Source organism: Chaetomium globosum, genomic scaffold, assembly GCF_000143365.1.
Source record: "Chaetomium globosum CBS 148.51 scaffold_1 genomic scaffold, whole genome shotgun sequence".
Taxonomy (NCBI): Eukaryota; Fungi; Ascomycota; class Sordariomycetes; order Sordariales; family Chaetomiaceae; genus Chaetomium; species Chaetomium globosum.
The window spans coordinates 5821615-5837589 of NT_165976.1; the positions used below are offsets into that span (position 1 = coordinate 5821615).

Genomic DNA, 15975 nt, shown 5'->3' on the forward strand with positions numbered 1-15975 from the left:
AGGACATATGATGGAGCTAGTAATCGGCGCGCCCAAATGGATAGAGACCTGACGTTGGTGGCCCAACGCACTGAATCTCGACCCAGCCCGCCGAAAGTCCCCCGTTCTTTTCGCATCCTGCTCTCCTGGCGTAAAACCGGAGAGCAGATAGGCACCCTAGCTTAGTATGCCGTGCAACCGTCTCTAGCAAGCTTGAAGGCGTGGGCGAACAGCTCTTGCATAGCTGTGTAATGAAACAGAATCCCCCCGAGCACGGCAATGTGCCATAAGTTGTGGCTGCCACCGACGTAGTCAAACATGCCCGGGCGCCACCGCTCAGGCACCTTGCTAGCATAGACTAAAGCGCCGAGTAGATAAACAAAAAGGGATTTGCCAATCGGAGTGTAGAACTCGAAGACAGCCTCGGGACTACGCGCGATGGAAAGCTGGACAATCGGGAGAAAACCGGTGGCGGCGAGCGCAACGTAGAAGGCAACTCTCGCCCACGCCATGTCCGCACCGTTAAACCGCGGATGCCAGGGGAGGACGACGCCGCCGATTCCTAAGAGCGCGGTGGTAACCATGTAGACCCAACGACTCACTGGCTCGCAGTAGAAGGCGGTGTACTCAGTCGTCATGATGGAAGCAGCGATCAGTAGGGAGATGCCGGTATAATCGACACAGGCGAACATGGAGATGAGGCCGACATCGGCGACTGAGCTCATGGTGTGCCAGATGACGCTGCAGATCAAACACTGGCAAGCGGCGAAGAAGAAGACAGCCGCGATGAAGATGTCGGCCTTGGAGCTCTGGGAGAAGTTTGTACTCGTGGGGTAGAAGTAGAAGGCGACGGCCAGGACGAGGACGAGGCCGATAGTATGGGACCAGATATTGACAAGTTCGTTGGAGAAGCTGAAGGCTGACCTCACGCAGGCCAGTTTGGTCTCGGAAAAGCGGTAGCCCTTGGTGATGTGCGGGTTGGTCCTCCAGGGCATCGGTAGATCCTCGTACCGGAGCAGGCCGTGCTCTCTAGCCCGGGCGATGGCGCGCTGAACATGGTCTTCGAGGGTCTCCGCCGCACGAATCGCCCTCTCGATGCCCCCGTCGACCACGCGGTGGGCCTCGTCCATGAGGCTCTCGGCAGCATTCGCCAGCCCCTTCTCGCGGAACTTGGCCACCTGTTCCTCCATCTCTTGCAGCATCTCATCGAGCAGTTCGATGCCAACCTTTGCCTTCTCGTTCAACGAGCTAGCCGCAGACAGGGCCTCGTGATAGCTAGACTCGAGCGTCTCTACCATGACGTGCAGCCGCCTCCGCCCAGCCCCCATGACTTCCTCCGAGGCTTGCGAGCATCGTGTCCGGACAGCCTGCAACGTCTCAAGAGCGGCCGAGATGTTCGAATCCAAGCTAAGCTCGGCATAATTCTCCCAGTACTCAAGCCGCCGCTCGAGCTCGGTCAAGAAAAGATCCAATTTGAGAAGCAGGGCCTCCTCGCCGTCCATGAGATGATTGACAATAGACTTCCTCCTCTGCATAAAGTGGGAATGGCGTCTCCGGGCAGCAGGCCGGTTGTGGGGCTCAGCGCCCGAAGACGCGCCCTTTGCGGCATCGTCACAGGAGCTGAATGAGAAAGGGGCGGGACACCCCATGTTGGACGAAACATCCATGGTGGTAAACAAAAAGTACTATGTGTTATAAATGGCCGGACATACGGGACACAGTTTGGTGTGTGACCGGAAGAGGTATCCGGTTGGTGTAGCCGTGAATTGTGGCCAAATGGAAGGGCCACTAAGGGTATGCAGGGCCGGTTTTCGAAAAGCAAGAAACCCGGGAATGGGAATCGGGAGATCGGGTGCGACGGGATGTGTTCTGGTGGTGAGGTAAAATTCGTTTCCGTTTGGTCGCCACTTGCCGTTTGAGAAATGAGAAACAGGGTCGGAAGAAGGGGAAACGGTTAGTCAGGTAGTTAGAAAGAGAAATTCTAGAAGCGACCGTCAGGCCAATTTTTACCAGAGATCCGATTCCGTCAAAGACCTGTCACTGGGTGCGCTTGAGTAGAGCCAGTCCGGTCAGTGAGGAGGAACCTCAGGTAAGGGATGGACGGGATTGACAGATGAGGCGAGATAAAAGTAAATACGTGAGGGTGAGGGGCTGTCGGTTTCCTCCCTTAACCGCTGGGTAGTTTTGTCCACAGCGAAGGCCGAGCCTAAGACCTAGCGCCCGAAAGCGCCCGCTCTGGTGCATTCAACAATGTGTCAGGGCGCCAATTACTTCCGTCGTTCCCGCTGTAGCCCCACACAGCTCAACAGCAGGCAATGCCAAGCCAGGGGTCGGGTTGTTGCTTTTGACTCTCCTTTCAACAACTGGAGCGATTCTCCGCATCACATGGAAGCCAACTCGGAAAAATCGCCAACGCAAAGAAGCTCCTCACCACGTACACCAACGCCACAAAATCATTGGCGGCTTTTCTTCGCTATCCCCACTCAAACTGTACCAACAAAGTCCGGTCCTTGGCCCAGCGCTCCCCACGACTTGATCACCAGTCCGACCATCGCCCGGCGGCCCACATCTTTTTCTTAAGCCGGCGGCCCGAACGCCCGAACCCAATCCGACGCATCGCTGCCCACCGCTCGCCAACTCATACAGCATCCAGCCAGCGAGCCAGCAACCATGGCCATCGACGCCCACATCACCGATCCCTCTCTCGCGTCGGCCGTCGAAACATCCGGGGCCGCGCGGGAGCAGGCGCAGACGCTCGTCGACCTGGTCGCGCAAGCGATCGCCGCCAACGCCAACACCAACGGGCCCCTTCCCGCCGATGCCCTGATCGAGATCTCGAAGCAGCAGAAGCTGCTCAATACCAACCTCGCCCACCTACGGGGGCTGCACCGGACCGCTCACTTTCGCGCGCGCGAGACCAAGAGCCAGACGGCAGAGGCGCGCCACGAGGTGGATGTGCTGCACTTGCAACTCCAGAATCTGTACTACGAGCAGCGGCACTTGGAAGGAGAGATTGCGGCTTGCGAGGGATTTGAGTGCGTGTTTCTGGTTCCGTTATCCGCGAGGATTCGATGTTGCTAACAGTTATTTTCGTTGTTGTGTAGTCATACGTACCAGCTCCTCCCGCTGGTCCCGGTAGAGGAGTTTCTCTCCCAGCACCCCGAGCATGCCGACGCCGACGAGAATGCGTTGATGGTGATGCGGATCAACCATGAGCGGGCGGAGCGCGAAACGCTTGAGCAGCAACGACTGGAGCTGCAGAAACGGAAACAGAAGCTCATCGCCGAGAACAAGAAGCGAAGAGACGACTTGGCGAATCTCGACAAGGATCTGGAGAAGTTTATCGATGTAAGTTACCGTTGGTGTTACGGACGACGATGTCACTAACAAGTCACTTTACAGGCGGCCAAGCCCATCCAGAAAATGTTTGAGAAGGTGGTTTGAGCTATGCTCCGCCGTTCAGGTCGGCCATGGATGTGGATTGAAGGGCCCGGGAAGAAACCAGGTTCCCAGCCCTTGTCGCCTCAACGCCCCCAATCCAACGGCCCGACCATCTAGCTTCCAGGTTACGCGACATATTACACCCCATACAGAGGCAAAAGCTCTGGCCCAAGCCCCGACAAACGACGCCACCCAGTACACTGTTTCGTCGAGGAGAAACCGGGCAGAATTGGCAGTGGAAGGATGATGGATGAGGCAAGTGGCTCTCCCATATCGAAACCAGAGAGGGGCCAGCTTGTTGAAGCAGCCATGTTCGGAGGCCATGTGGGGCAATAACTATTAGGACATCGACGTCCGCCGGTCTGCGCCACCCGGGCCGTATCTCGAATTGGACTGCATCTTGCCGGGCACCAGCTAGTCGGCGGGGAGGTCGGGGTGGGACAGCTTTAACGCCACTCAGGCCCTTACCCCGAATCCGATGCGGTTTCCCGAGAACGGCAAACCAAGTGTCGTCCCGTCGCAACATGTCTGGATGATGTGGAAGCATACGAGTGGATGCGAGCTCTCGGCCGCTGAAAACGGGACCTTACACAGTACACGATCGGGAACATGCATTGCATCATCATTGGTAACTACCTACCTAACCCGTATGGGGAAAATGGAGGTCCTGGACTTCGCATGCTCCTTCAATTAGACCGGAGATTAGATCGATAAGCGCTTGCGCGCGGTGGTGAGATCCATAGCGGGGTCGGCATTCTATTCAAGCCAATTCGTTCACGCTGACAGACGCGTCCAAGACGCGCGAGATAAATCCTTAAGATTGCGGCGAGTGCTCATTGGTGCGACACGACCGAACAAGGCTGAAAAACGGGACCCAAGTGACGGGCCGGGGACGGGATCACGGCGCAGTCCCGTCGGAGACACTCACCAGTACGAGGCCATGCTCCGAACGGACAGTTGAGTTTTTGAGCGTGGGGTGTTGCGCAAGCCCGTCATCAAGTCAGCCATGTTTCGAGCCATCTTCCTTTCTCCTTCTTCTGCAGTATATCGGGTGACACAAATTGAACGTAACCATGCTTGAGGATCCTGTTGTGGCGCGTCTTCTCTGGCCGGGTCCAACGCAGCCTGCCGGTTCACCAGCCGCCCGATTGCTGACGGGATCCCAAGCTTCCAATGTCTCAGACCCCCATGATCACCAGGGTATGTATTGAAGTGTACGAACGAAAGATTACGAAAGAAGTCCATACAAAGTAACTCGTAACGGCGCAACAGGAAAGAAAACGCGCCGAGTCGCCAAGGAGGATCACCAGTTTCCGCGGACAAAAGAACTGACCAACTCATCATTGACGATTTCGGCCCCGAATTTAGCTGTTAACAGGGCCAAGCGAAATGATGTCCCCCAAGGCTGACAGGGGAGGGAAAGAAGCTTCAAAAAAAGTTTGCGAAGGCCCTTGCCGATTGGGGCAATCGCTGGACAAAGATTGAGGATTCGACGAGCCAATGAGTGCCCGTCACATCCTGGATTAAAATGAGATGATCGCGCAGGAGCTGCCGAGCCCGTCAGATGAGCGAGGCCTCCCGCAATACATGTCGTTACACGGATCGCGCCTTGTTGCGAACGCGAACTGGGCGTCGTTCGGCAATCGAGTGAGCCTCCACAGATTGCCCAGCCAGCTGGGCAGCCCTGTGGACTTGGTATGGAGGTATGGGGAGGCCAGAATATTACAGCATCGAGAAATCACAATCGATGGTCATCTTGCGTCAGCATCAACAGCGGGTCTGTCTGTGAGCCCGAGGCGATGTAGGACCCAGCATCCACCTCTCATCGTCGCAGGACTCGACCGCAGCCAGCATGGCTGAGCCTGGGCATGTTCCTCGCAACACTTCTCGTACCGGGTCGTAACGCGTTTTAGCGTTACCATTTCAAGCACGGGTGGGGAAAAGCCTGTCCCCGTTTTTTTTGCGAGTCCAATGGCACGTCGATATGCTTGACAAGAAGGGGGAGCTCTCATCATAATTTCCCCAAAGTGGTATCGATCCACCAACCAAAACAGAGAGTATGGGACGGGACCAGCTTGACAGGCTGGGGAGGCTGGTAAATTTGAGCTTTCCCAGCTCCAGCTTTTTGCTCGTGCTCTGGTAGTCGAGGGATGGAAAAAAAACAGCATTGTGCCGACTTGCCGGCTCGCTCGCTCCCGTCGCCCAGTGAAGTCCCTCAATATCTCAACGGGACGCGATGCGGGTCATGCTGTGCGCAAGCATTCAAAACCAGACCTGGGGCCCCACACCAAATGCTCCACAGCGTCCAAGCCGTCCGCTATCAACTTCCCTGGTTGTTTCGCCAAGTAACAGCCACATTCAGTGCGACTCCTGCCGTTTGACGGGCCGAGCGCTATTCTCATGCTGGCTGCGAAGAACGCACAGCACTGAGGAGCCAATGACACGAAACGGTGTCCAACCTAGCGAACAAAAATGCCAGCGAAGTCCGCTAGAGAGTGTCTTGATGGCAACGATGCAAGCATGGTTCGGCTTGGGATACACCGCTGTGGTCTTGGTGGAGTTGATCCCCACGCGTGTCTCGAGGCCGGTCTGTGGTTGGTGAAGAAACCGTCATGTCCCTTCCTCTTGCTGCTAGCCAGGCAACGAAGTTCCAAGCGACAAGCAACCGGGCTAGAACTACCGCTGCTTGGCAGCGACTTGGAACCCGAGCATTTCCTCAACGTGACGCTGAGCTGTCTCAGTCGCCGGCTGTGACAGGAAACCATCGCTTTCATCACCGTTGCGTGCTGTGCGCGTCGCCAAAAATGGAAGACTCAAACGTCGAGGCAAAGCTGCCGCGCCCTCGGTCCCTTCCCCGCAATTCGAACGGGAGCTGGTGGCGTGGCGGCTCTGTCACTGCCTCAGGAGCAGTGACGAGTGCCAAGTTAGGTTAACTCAGGGAGCCAGCCGTGACTCGGATGATTGCCGAGCCTCGAGGGCCAGTCCAACGCAGAAGAAGGTTTGAGAAAAAAATCGGCATCCATCTGGAGCAAATGTCGGTCTCCTTGCCGCTTGCCGCTTGCTTGCTTGCGAGAAAAACGTTTTGACAACCCATGTTTCGCTCTCCCGTTCAGAGTGGAGTGGGAAATTTGCTGCCCAAAGAGGGTAAGCGCAGAATATTGAGCGGGCTAGCCTCATATAATCCCTGTTTCCTAATGGCGCTCATCCAGGCTAGCCAAAAGTCGCACCCTAGCCCGAGCATTGTGCATGGTGGGCGCTGAACGCGCGGGCTGCAGTCCCCCCTTTTTTTTTCTGCTGGTGGCCAAGGGCCTGTCATGGGTTTCATCGACAGCTACCTGCCCTCAGCTCCTAGCCCGTTTCCCGACACAGTACAAGCCGCCCCAGCGCACCACAACTGCGCCGCCGAACGGGAATCATTCCACCCCAATATTTTCCCTCTTTTCCTTCTTCCTTTTTCCCTCTCCTCCCGCAGTCCCTCCTTCCCCCCTTCGCTCGAAGCTTGCGCCTGTGGACCTGTTGAAGCATCACGCCGAGTGTATCTCGACTCGCGTCCCCCTCTGTCCACACGGGCCTCCACCGACACTCCGACTCCTTCACATCGCCCGGTCAAGCTGTCGGTCGTGCGTTCGCTCGCCCTCGGTCAATCCATCGGCGAACCCTAATCCGCGAGGGAAATACAGCAATCCGACTCGCCTTCTAGCCTTGTCAATTCATCACGTCATACTTTTGCGGACTCCGATTGTCAACCTAGCCGTCGCCGTCTCTGCCGTTGAACGCCATGTCGATCTTTGCGTGGTGTAGCCGCCGCGCTGGCGGCCTGGCGATGCTGGCCACCATTGGGCTTTCATACATGGTTATCTCGAACGAACTGGAAAACCGACGACATACTTTCAAGTATGAGACACTCGACAGCCTTAGTGCGCCGCATCGCGACCCGAAAACCGGTGGCGCTTTGCTCAAGTTATTTACATACTACTGCCTACTCATCCACTTTCTGGTCTTCATCTTCCCGATCCGATCCTGCTGGGCTGTTTTCAACATCACGAGCAGCCTGAAGAAGGCCGCCCGCACGAGGGCCATGAGGGACATCAAGTTCGGTCACCGTCGCCGTGGCTCCTCGACTTCGCTTTCCAGCTCCGAGACGTTGACCTCGTCGCGCGATATCAGCTCCACCTCGAGCAGCGAAGCCGGTGATCTGGACCCCGATTGCTACGGCGACGGCGATATCGCCCCCGATCGCGTCATTCATGCCATCGTCATCCCGAACTACAAGGAGGAAAACGACACTCTAAGGGAGACTCTTGAGGTGTTAGCCTCGCACCCGCAAGCGCGCAACACCTACGATGTGAGTTTGCTCGGCTTCTTTGCCGCCCGCAATGCCAGCTGGCAACTGTTGTTGAGTTCTCCACGGAGTCGCTTGTTGGAGTGGCGACAGGTGGAGTAATGATCTTCAGGGGAACATCTTTGCTGTTTTGCGTTACCCCATAACATTCTCGGAGCTAACAACCGCGAATCAGGTTTATCTTGCAATGGAGCAGAGAGAGCACAATGCGGAGGCCAAGGCCATCAGGTTCACCAATGAGTTCGCTAAGAAGTTTCGTTCAATTGACTTCGCGATCCACCCGTCTGACATTCCCGGTGAGCTGGCCGGAAAGGGCAGCAACATGGCATGGGCTGCGCGGAAGCTCAGCGAAAAGTACAACCTGGGACAGCGGAAAGACGTAATTGTCACGGGCATTGATGGTGAGTCTGCCCCACCAGTAGGCCGAGATCCAGGCCTACAGCCATGGTGCCATCTGCACGTCAGGATTCGCTAACCAATCTTGCCCAATTCAGCCGACAGCCACCTCTCATCCAATTATTTCGCCAATGTGACGACCATGCATGTGGCCTATCCCGACCTGGCTACCACGACTCTGTACTCGGCCCCTATCATTTTTGACCGCAACGCCCACAACGTCCCTGCTATCGTCCGGGTCGCTGACGTTCTGTGGTCGGCCGCTGGTATGTCCGGCTTGTACGAGGGCTCAACCATTGCCCCGCCCACCTCTGTCTACTCCGTACCTCTCGAGCTGGTCGACCGTGTCGGCGGTTGGGATTGCGACTCCGAGGCCATCGGTGAGGATTTGCACATGTACCTCAAGTGTTTCTTCGCGCTCAACGGAAACCTCACGGTGCGCACTGTCATGAGCCCCGTCAGCCAAACCAACGTTACCGGTGGTGGGCGCGGCAAGGGACTTGCTGGCATCGTTCAGGACGTCAGTGCCCGGTACAAGCAGGCTCAGAGGCACATGTGGGGTGCTCTCGACACCGGTTACGCCATCAGGAAGGTTGCCGAAGTCTGGAAGGAGCGGAAGCACACCTCGAGGGCATTCCGGCCTCTGCATACATCCATGTAAGTTGCGCCCAGCATGGGGTGTTTGAGCGACGATGACTAACCCGAGCCAGGAACGACGAATCAGACAACTACGTTCCGGAATCGCAAATCGACGGTGTGGATGCCGAAGCCGTCCCCGAGAGTGGCATCTTTTCCGACGTTGTGACCGACACTCTGAAAGGACCCAACTGGGAACGCATCATCATCTTGGGCCATCGTCTGTTCGAAGCCCACTTCCTGCCGGTTCAAATGACCATCTTGATTGTCGCCTCAACTCTCTACATGTGGGCTGCCGACGGCACCGGCGACGTGCACGGAGTTGCCTGGGTCTACACCATCTGCAACGTTCTCCGGACTCTCGGTTTCATGGAGGTCGCCTTCTACCTCTTCCTGTACGAGCGCTTCCACAAGATCTGCGTTGAGTCTCGCGAGAAGGAGATGGGCGACGCCGGTCTGTTGAAGGGCATGCATTTCTCTCGGAGAGAAGTCAAGACCAACTACATCGACTACGTCATGGTGCCGCTTGTCGCGCCAATCTTTGGTTCCATTCCATGCGCGCAAGCGCAAATATGCCACTTCTGGACGCTGGACTTGGTATACACCGTCAGCAAGAAGGTTACCCGACGGAGAGCGAAGTCGGTAACAGTCGATGCGTTGGTATAACACGCATGGGCCAGGCCAGTTTTTTTTTTGAAGTTTTTAATTTGGACGACTTTTCTTTTTCCCCGTGTGGCTTTACGCGGTTGATTCTTCCTCTGGACTTGGTCCTGCCGTCCCATTTTGACGACAACTCGTGGCGAGAAGCTCCCCAGCATCAACCACCACACCTCCGAGTCCCGAACCCCCTTGTCTTCGCTTCTTGGGAAATCTTTATTTTCACGGACCCGGGTGACAGACACGTGTCGCGCCCGCGGTTTCGGCCTTTGTTCTTTATAAGCACGGGTTTATGGGGCGCGCGTGTGTACATCAAGAGGAGGTAATGTTGATATGCATGGCATGGCATCGGCATTTGGCATCTAGATATGGGGGACTCGACGTTTTTGTCATCTTTTTGTCCCGGCTTTTTTTTTATTGGCGGTTTCCAACGGAGTTCTAGGAGCAGGAGAGGGGAGAGATCATTATACCGGCAGGGGTTTTGGGGGGTTTGGCATCACACACAAACGATATCCCGCCCTGCTGGCGCCCATTCGCTTACAAACTTTTGGGGAGAGAAAGGGCGCGGGAAAGGGCAGGCTTTTGGTGGCGCAGGCACACACGTTCCACATGACAAGACGAGCCGAGTCGAACGGAGTCACGACAACAGAGCATCGACAAGCAACGAAGATGGGTTTTGTTTGCCGCCTGGGACTGGCTTGGCCTGGCGCGCGGGGCAACAGAGGAGGTTAATGATGGCGACGGGGCCCTACGATCCGAGACTGGGACGAGGCGGGATTCCCAGGGGGGCACCCCTAATATCACACACGTCTAGCCCCCTAATATTTAATCTTATAACCATGTACATACAAGGAGGACTCGGAGGAAGGACATCACGGCATCCGCTTCGCAGCGGCGGATGGAGGTGTGGTGTTTGTTCCTGGCCGGTTGGTACGGGGAGGGACGGTGGGCAGATGATGGGGGAGTTGGGGGCGGGAGGCAGGGCGCCATGCCACTGGGTTTATTATCATGTATCGTCTTTATTCTGGAGCCGATATGGGATGCTGCTCTGGAGATGGCATTGGCGTAGAGAGGAAGAATAAATTCACCACGCTCGCTCTGGCCTGCGGTTACGACAAACAAACGTTCCGGCTGTAGTTCGCTGCTTCCTTCTCGTGACCAGCTTCAAGCTCAGCTTCTATATTATCAAATTTCTGATGATGCAGGTAGCTCAACAGCCGCTTTGCACAGGTCCTCTGCGTCGCTCGCTACAGTGCTTCGCCCCGTTGCTCCCAATCCGGACACGCAAGCAAGCTGCGTTGGGCTACCTTACTCCCTGTATCCCACCTGTGCTGCTCGCATGCTTCTATCTAGGTACGTATGCATGTATGTATGTACCTTTCTGCACATGGCATACGCAGCGGCGTACATTACCTTACCTGAGGTACCTTGCCTGCATGATGCGCGGTGCACTGCACTGCACCGCAGCGGGGCAAGAACTGACGCAAGCAAGTTGGGCTCTTTCTTTTTACTGCTTTTGGTTAAAAGTATGTACACGTGCCCAATTTCTACACAGTATGTAATTTACCGGCCAGCGCCTCAGATGGGCGTTGGGGAGTGGGGGCTTAAGGCGGATAGGACAGGATCTGATGGCTCGATGGGGTTGGGATGGGTGGTTGTAAGAAGGTGTGGGCGGAGCGGGGGCGGGCTTATCTGTCTGCGGGCTCTGCGGGCTGTCTTGGGGTTGCCCCGTTCCCGTTGCTTGCTTTTATGCCCTTGGGTTGCTTGTTCGCTGTGAGTGGTATGTACGTACTGGTGGTGGTGGTGGTGGTGGTAGTGGGCTTGGCTATGAGGTCAGGAGGGATTGTGCATACATGATGAGTGTGGGGGCGGCGGGGGAAAGAGGTGCGTGTTTATCTTGTTGCTTGTTCGCTCGTTCCCCTTGCAGGGCCTTGCTTGGCTTTGTTGGGAGGACGTATATCATTAGGTAGTTAACGGCAATCTGTACTTAATCTGATAGGAGGATTCCGGCCGAGACATAATCAGCCGAGGCTCATTCGAGGCGGATTTGAAGGTGTCGTCAGCCGATTTCTTATACGATCATCTTCAGCGAGGTCGCCGAATTATTTCCTCAGAAGACTTTTGTGGCGGGGTAGGTGGGTTGATTGATGGGGTTCGAGGGGGGCGGAAAATACGCAGTGACGCGGCTTGGGCTGAGTGAGAGGTGAGGTGTTTCCAGCATCTGGATTTTTGCCGGAGTATCATGATTGTGGCTGTGCTGGAGAATGGTAGACGAGACGACTTGGCTTGCATTCAAAAGGTGAGACGAGACGGAATGGATATTGTTAAGGAGATACTTGGAAGAAGCGAACAGCAAGGCTCTTTGCTGACTCCAGAAATGGGCTTTTCTGTGCAGTTACCAAGCTGGGTTTAGCGATGCTTGAATCATATTCCACCTTTTGAAAGGCGAGTTTCACTTCAGATGTGACGCGGCCCTTGAATATATAGCCGGCATCCCCCAGATCAAAACAGCTGGTCCCACCCCATAACAAAGGGTTAAGAACCGGATGTTGTCGGAGTGTAGGTCCAGTTCTCCTTGCTAAAGGAATTGAAATCCACCGGCTCCGCTCCGAGGGCACTCGGAGGCTCGCAAAGGAAATGACCAATCAGAATCTAAGCCGGGATCAGACGGCCGAGTATCAAGACGCCAGCGCCGGATTGGGGCCTGTCGGGTCTTGAGTCTCAGCACCGAGTCTCCGCGCCGTCTCGGTGATGGTTTAGTTGTTCAGGGGCGGCCAGCTAGTTAAAGAGATGGATGTAATGTATGCCGTCCAACTTAGCTCCCTCGTAGAAACTACCTACTCTGTATGCCTTAGAGACTGTGTATAGCACTCGCTCGACTCGATATCCCACCATGACGGCCACTGATTCCCGCCCGACCATCCGCGTTGGGGTCTTCATCCCGAAAGAATGCCAGTTACTGGACATGGCCTGCGTTGACGTCTTCGGCACCATGAGCCACGAGTATTTCACTATACTCGGGGACGGCGTCCCAAGCCCGATCGCCAACCTCGCCCCAAGCGTCAAGATCTTCTGTAACACTCCCATCACCCCCTAGCCACCTACTACCCTCCCATGCCTACTCACTACCTACCCTCTCATACCTACCTCCAACTAACCAGCCCCCCAACAGACATCTCCACCGTCCAACCCAACAACCCCATCCCCATGACCTCCGCCGCCCACCTATGCTGCACCCACCACCTGTCCGACCCCGCAGTCCAGCCCGGCAAACTCGACGTCGTCCTGGTACCAGGGCCCGACCCGGCAACAGACTGGACCAAGCACCCCGAGGCGACGGACTGGCTGGCGGCGCACGCGGCGCGGGCCGAGACCGACATCTTGAGTGTGTGCACGGGCATCTACCTGTGCGGTGCCGCGGGCTTGTTGCGCGGGCGCAAGGCGTGCGGCCCTAGGAACTTGCAGGGAGATCTGGCGAAGAAGTTTGAGGGGGTGCAGTGGGTGGGGGAGGAGATGAGGTGGGTGAAGGATGGGAATCTTTGGAGTAGTGGTGAGTTTTTTTTTTTAGTTTTTGCTTGCGTCTTTCTCTCTTTTTCACTGGGGTGGTGTGATAGCGGGAAAAGGAAGAAAGTGTTTGGCTGACTGTGGGTAACAATGGCATAGGGGGCATCACAAATGGGAATGACTTGGTTGCGGGCCCTATGCCAAAACCAGACGGTCGGTTCCCGGGTCCGGTGGCCAGAATTGGGCTTGGTGATGACGGAGACGGGAAGACAGGCCACTAACAATATGAGACAGGGAAGATGGCTATGAACTTTGGGCGTTGTGTGGCAGATTTTGGAAGGCTGCGCTGATGGGGTTTTGGAAAGAAGAAAACGGCTTGAGACCAAGGGCAGAGAGAATTGTAAGGATAGTTAGACGGAGGGGAACAGGATATCCAGAAGCATATACCCCTTCAAGACAGCCAATGTTGGAAGAGATAACTCTCGAAAGTCACCCCAATAGGAATCTAGGTGTTGAATCAACAGGGTGAGTTGAGTTTCGATTCCATAGGATAGAAACGATGCGATTGTTTCTTCGGAGTGAGAAAAGGAAGAAAAAGAGACAAAAATGAATAGTTAGAAAATAAGAGAGCTATGACCCCCAAAAAAGGTGACCACTATGGAAACAGATATATATATTTTTACCTTCTTATTCTTTGCCTTCTTTTCTCGATACCCGTATTTGTCTCGTTTTGAACTCCTCGGGTGCTCAGCTCGAGCTCAGGCATTCGGGAACAGACAAAAGCGCCGGGGACTGGACTGCGTGTCCGTGTCAAAACATCATTGTGGAGGCCGCTAATCCACAGGTAGCAGGCGGTGACCGTTTTGGCGGGGTCCTGCATGGTTGGCCGGGGAGCGGGTGGGGCGATAAGATCTTATCGGCGGCAATCTGTGGGGGCGGCTCCAAATTTTTCTGGATTCGAGCTCCGTCAAGTGAAGGATTCTTGCAGAACCGACTTTTCGATCAGTCGGCTTCTCTTTGCCTCTCTTCACATTTTCATTCCTCCTCTGCAACTAAATAGATCTTGTGGCATCACTCTACTGCATTCATCGTAGAGGCCAATTTCAGTCTTTTCTAGGTTATCCATCCATTCGATACCGATTGCACCCCGCATCAAGATGTCGCCGCTTCTGCCTGTCGCCGTTTACGGCCTTGAGATCCCTACGGGAGAGCTTTTGGTCCCCGCCGAGATTGAGTTCCCGGCGACGGTACGCCCAGTTTGAGATTATGGAATGCGCTTTCAGGATTGCTAACTGTTCGTTCTAGATCCGCATCACCATGGCGGCCATTGACCCCACCGCAGCCCCGGAGACTGACGGACAAGGCAATGTACCTTCGGTCCCTCGCTCGACCCTGAAGATCTACAAGGCCAATGTGGATGAGGATGATGACGACGAGGACGACTATCTTGAGTCGCTCATTGGCGGTGGGGATGACGATGACGAGTCCGACGATGAGGACGAGGAGGCCAACGGCGGCCCCAGCGACCCCTCCAAGTCTAGCAAGGCGCGCCGGGCCGCCGCCATCAAGAAGATTCTTGAGGCTACCCAAGAGGATTCCGACGATGAGATGGAGGATGCCAAGCCCAATGCTGCCAAGAGCAAGGGCAAGAGCAAGGCCAGTGATGAGGACGAGGAGGAGAGCGACGAGGAGGACGATGATGGTCCTGACGCCAACATGGAGGAGTACGTCGTGTGCACTCTCGACACCGAGCGGGTACGTAAATGACCTCGAGCATGGCCAATCCCATTGGATCAAATAGACTAACAACCCCATCACAGACCTACCAACAACCTATTGACATCACGGTTGGCGAGGGCGAGAAGATCTTCTTCAGCGTCAAGGGCACCCACGCCGTGTACCTCACTGGCAATTACGTCGTCCCCCAGGATGAGGAGGAGGATGATGACGAGGAATACTCGGACGACGAGTACGACCTCCCCCCCGGCCTTGAGGACGTGGATTCGGACGAGATGAGCGATGAGCTCGATGACATCGATGGCACCCCCCGTATCAAGGAGATTGACACCGATGAGGAGGAGGCACCCAAGCTTGTCCAGACCAAGAAGAGCAAGAAGCGGGCTGCCGAGGAGGAGGCCGAGGGTCTCGACGAGATCATGGCCAAGGATGACAAGAAGCTGAGCAAGAAGCAAAAGAAGCTCAAGAACAACCAGGGCGAGGCTGTCGCCGCCGAGGCCAAGGCCAAGGAGTCGGCCGCCAAGGGAGACAAGAAGGTTCAGTTCGCCAAGAACCTGGAGCAGGGCCCGACCGGTCCCGCTAAGGACAAGGCCGAGAACAAGGGCGACAAGAAGGGTGCCACCGGCGGCGTCAGGGTTGTCCAGGGAGTGACCGTCGACGACCGCAAGGCCGGCACCGGGCGCACCGCGAAGTCTGGCGACAAAGTCGGCATGCGGTATATTGGCAAGCTCCAGAACGGCAAGGTGTTCGACTGTAAGTGGCCATGAGTGAAGCTCTCGGTAACGTATTAAGCTAACCCACAATGATATACAGCCAATAAGAAGGGCACTCCGTTCTCCTTCAAGATCGGCAAGGGCGAGGTCATCAAGGGCTGGGACATCGGCATTGCCGGCATGGCTGTCGGCGGTGAGCGCCGCCTGACCATTCCCGCCCACCTCGCCTACGGCAGCCGCGCGATCCCCGGGATCCCGGCGAACAGCACGCTCATCTTTGACGTCAAGCTCCTTGAGATCAAGTAAACAATGGTCCATGTTGCAAACACTTGTGAGGGGTTATATTTGGACTGCCCTTCTCTCGGTATCCTGAGCGCGGCGTTGGTCGTTGCTTATTCCTGTACTTTATGAGGATTTCTTTTTTTCTTGTCTGCCTCACTCGCGTCTTGAGATCTAGGCCGCTTAATTTCCTTTGGTTTGCTGTCCCCGCTGCGGGTTAATGCACAGCACCGTGGAGACTTCTGACCTGGCGCAGTCTGCGAGGATCCCTCGGTCTATGGGGAGGGAGCA

The 15975-nt window shown here is 55.8% G+C and overlaps 6 protein-coding genes across 6 annotated transcripts; 5 read left to right on the top strand and 1 right to left on the bottom strand.

Annotated features, from left to right (window-relative positions):
* Positions 1 to 161: 161 nt before the first annotated feature.
* On the bottom strand, positions 162 to 1646 carry CHGG_01880 (uncharacterized protein; the record flags this gene model as incomplete). The annotated part of the gene is made up of 1 exon (XM_001221100.1): positions 162 to 1646. The coding sequence occupies one exon, from the start codon at positions 1644 to 1646 to the stop codon at positions 162 to 164; it is 1485 nt and encodes a 494-aa protein (XP_001221101.1).
* A 1003-nt stretch (positions 1647 to 2649) lies between these two features.
* On the top strand, positions 2650 to 3423 carry CHGG_01881 (uncharacterized protein; the record flags this gene model as incomplete). The annotated part of the gene is made up of 3 exons (XM_001221101.1): positions 2650 to 3014; positions 3084 to 3327; positions 3382 to 3423. The coding sequence occupies 3 exons, from the start codon at positions 2650 to 2652 to the stop codon at positions 3421 to 3423; spliced, it is 651 nt and encodes a 216-aa protein (XP_001221102.1).
* Positions 3424 to 5892: 2469 nt separating this feature from the next.
* On the top strand, positions 5893 to 6174 carry CHGG_01882 (uncharacterized protein; the record flags this gene model as incomplete). Its single annotated transcript, XM_001221102.1, has 1 exon — positions 5893 to 6174. One exon carries the CDS (start codon positions 5893 to 5895, stop codon positions 6172 to 6174), a length of 282 nt encoding a protein of 93 aa, XP_001221103.1.
* Positions 6175 to 7198: 1024 nt separating this feature from the next.
* CHGG_01883 (uncharacterized protein) lies at positions 7199 to 9460 on the top strand (the record flags this gene model as incomplete). Its single annotated transcript, XM_001221103.1, has 4 exons — positions 7199 to 7765; positions 7938 to 8163; positions 8257 to 8815; positions 8869 to 9460. The coding sequence occupies 4 exons, from the start codon at positions 7199 to 7201 to the stop codon at positions 9458 to 9460; spliced, it is 1944 nt and encodes a 647-aa protein (XP_001221104.1).
* Positions 9461 to 12344: 2884 nt separating this feature from the next.
* Positions 12345 to 13305, top strand: CHGG_01884 (uncharacterized protein; the record flags this gene model as incomplete). The annotated part of the gene is made up of 3 exons (XM_001221104.1): positions 12345 to 12525; positions 12624 to 13001; positions 13286 to 13305. The coding sequence occupies 3 exons, from the start codon at positions 12345 to 12347 to the stop codon at positions 13303 to 13305; spliced, it is 579 nt and encodes a 192-aa protein (XP_001221105.1).
* Positions 13306 to 14112: 807 nt separating this feature from the next.
* Positions 14113 to 15711, top strand: CHGG_01885 (uncharacterized protein; the record flags this gene model as incomplete). The annotated part of the gene is made up of 4 exons (XM_001221105.1): positions 14113 to 14202; positions 14261 to 14710; positions 14776 to 15445; positions 15506 to 15711. 4 exons carry the CDS (start codon positions 14113 to 14115, stop codon positions 15709 to 15711), a joined length of 1416 nt encoding a protein of 471 aa, XP_001221106.1.
* Positions 15712 to 15975: the final 264 nt, after the last annotated feature.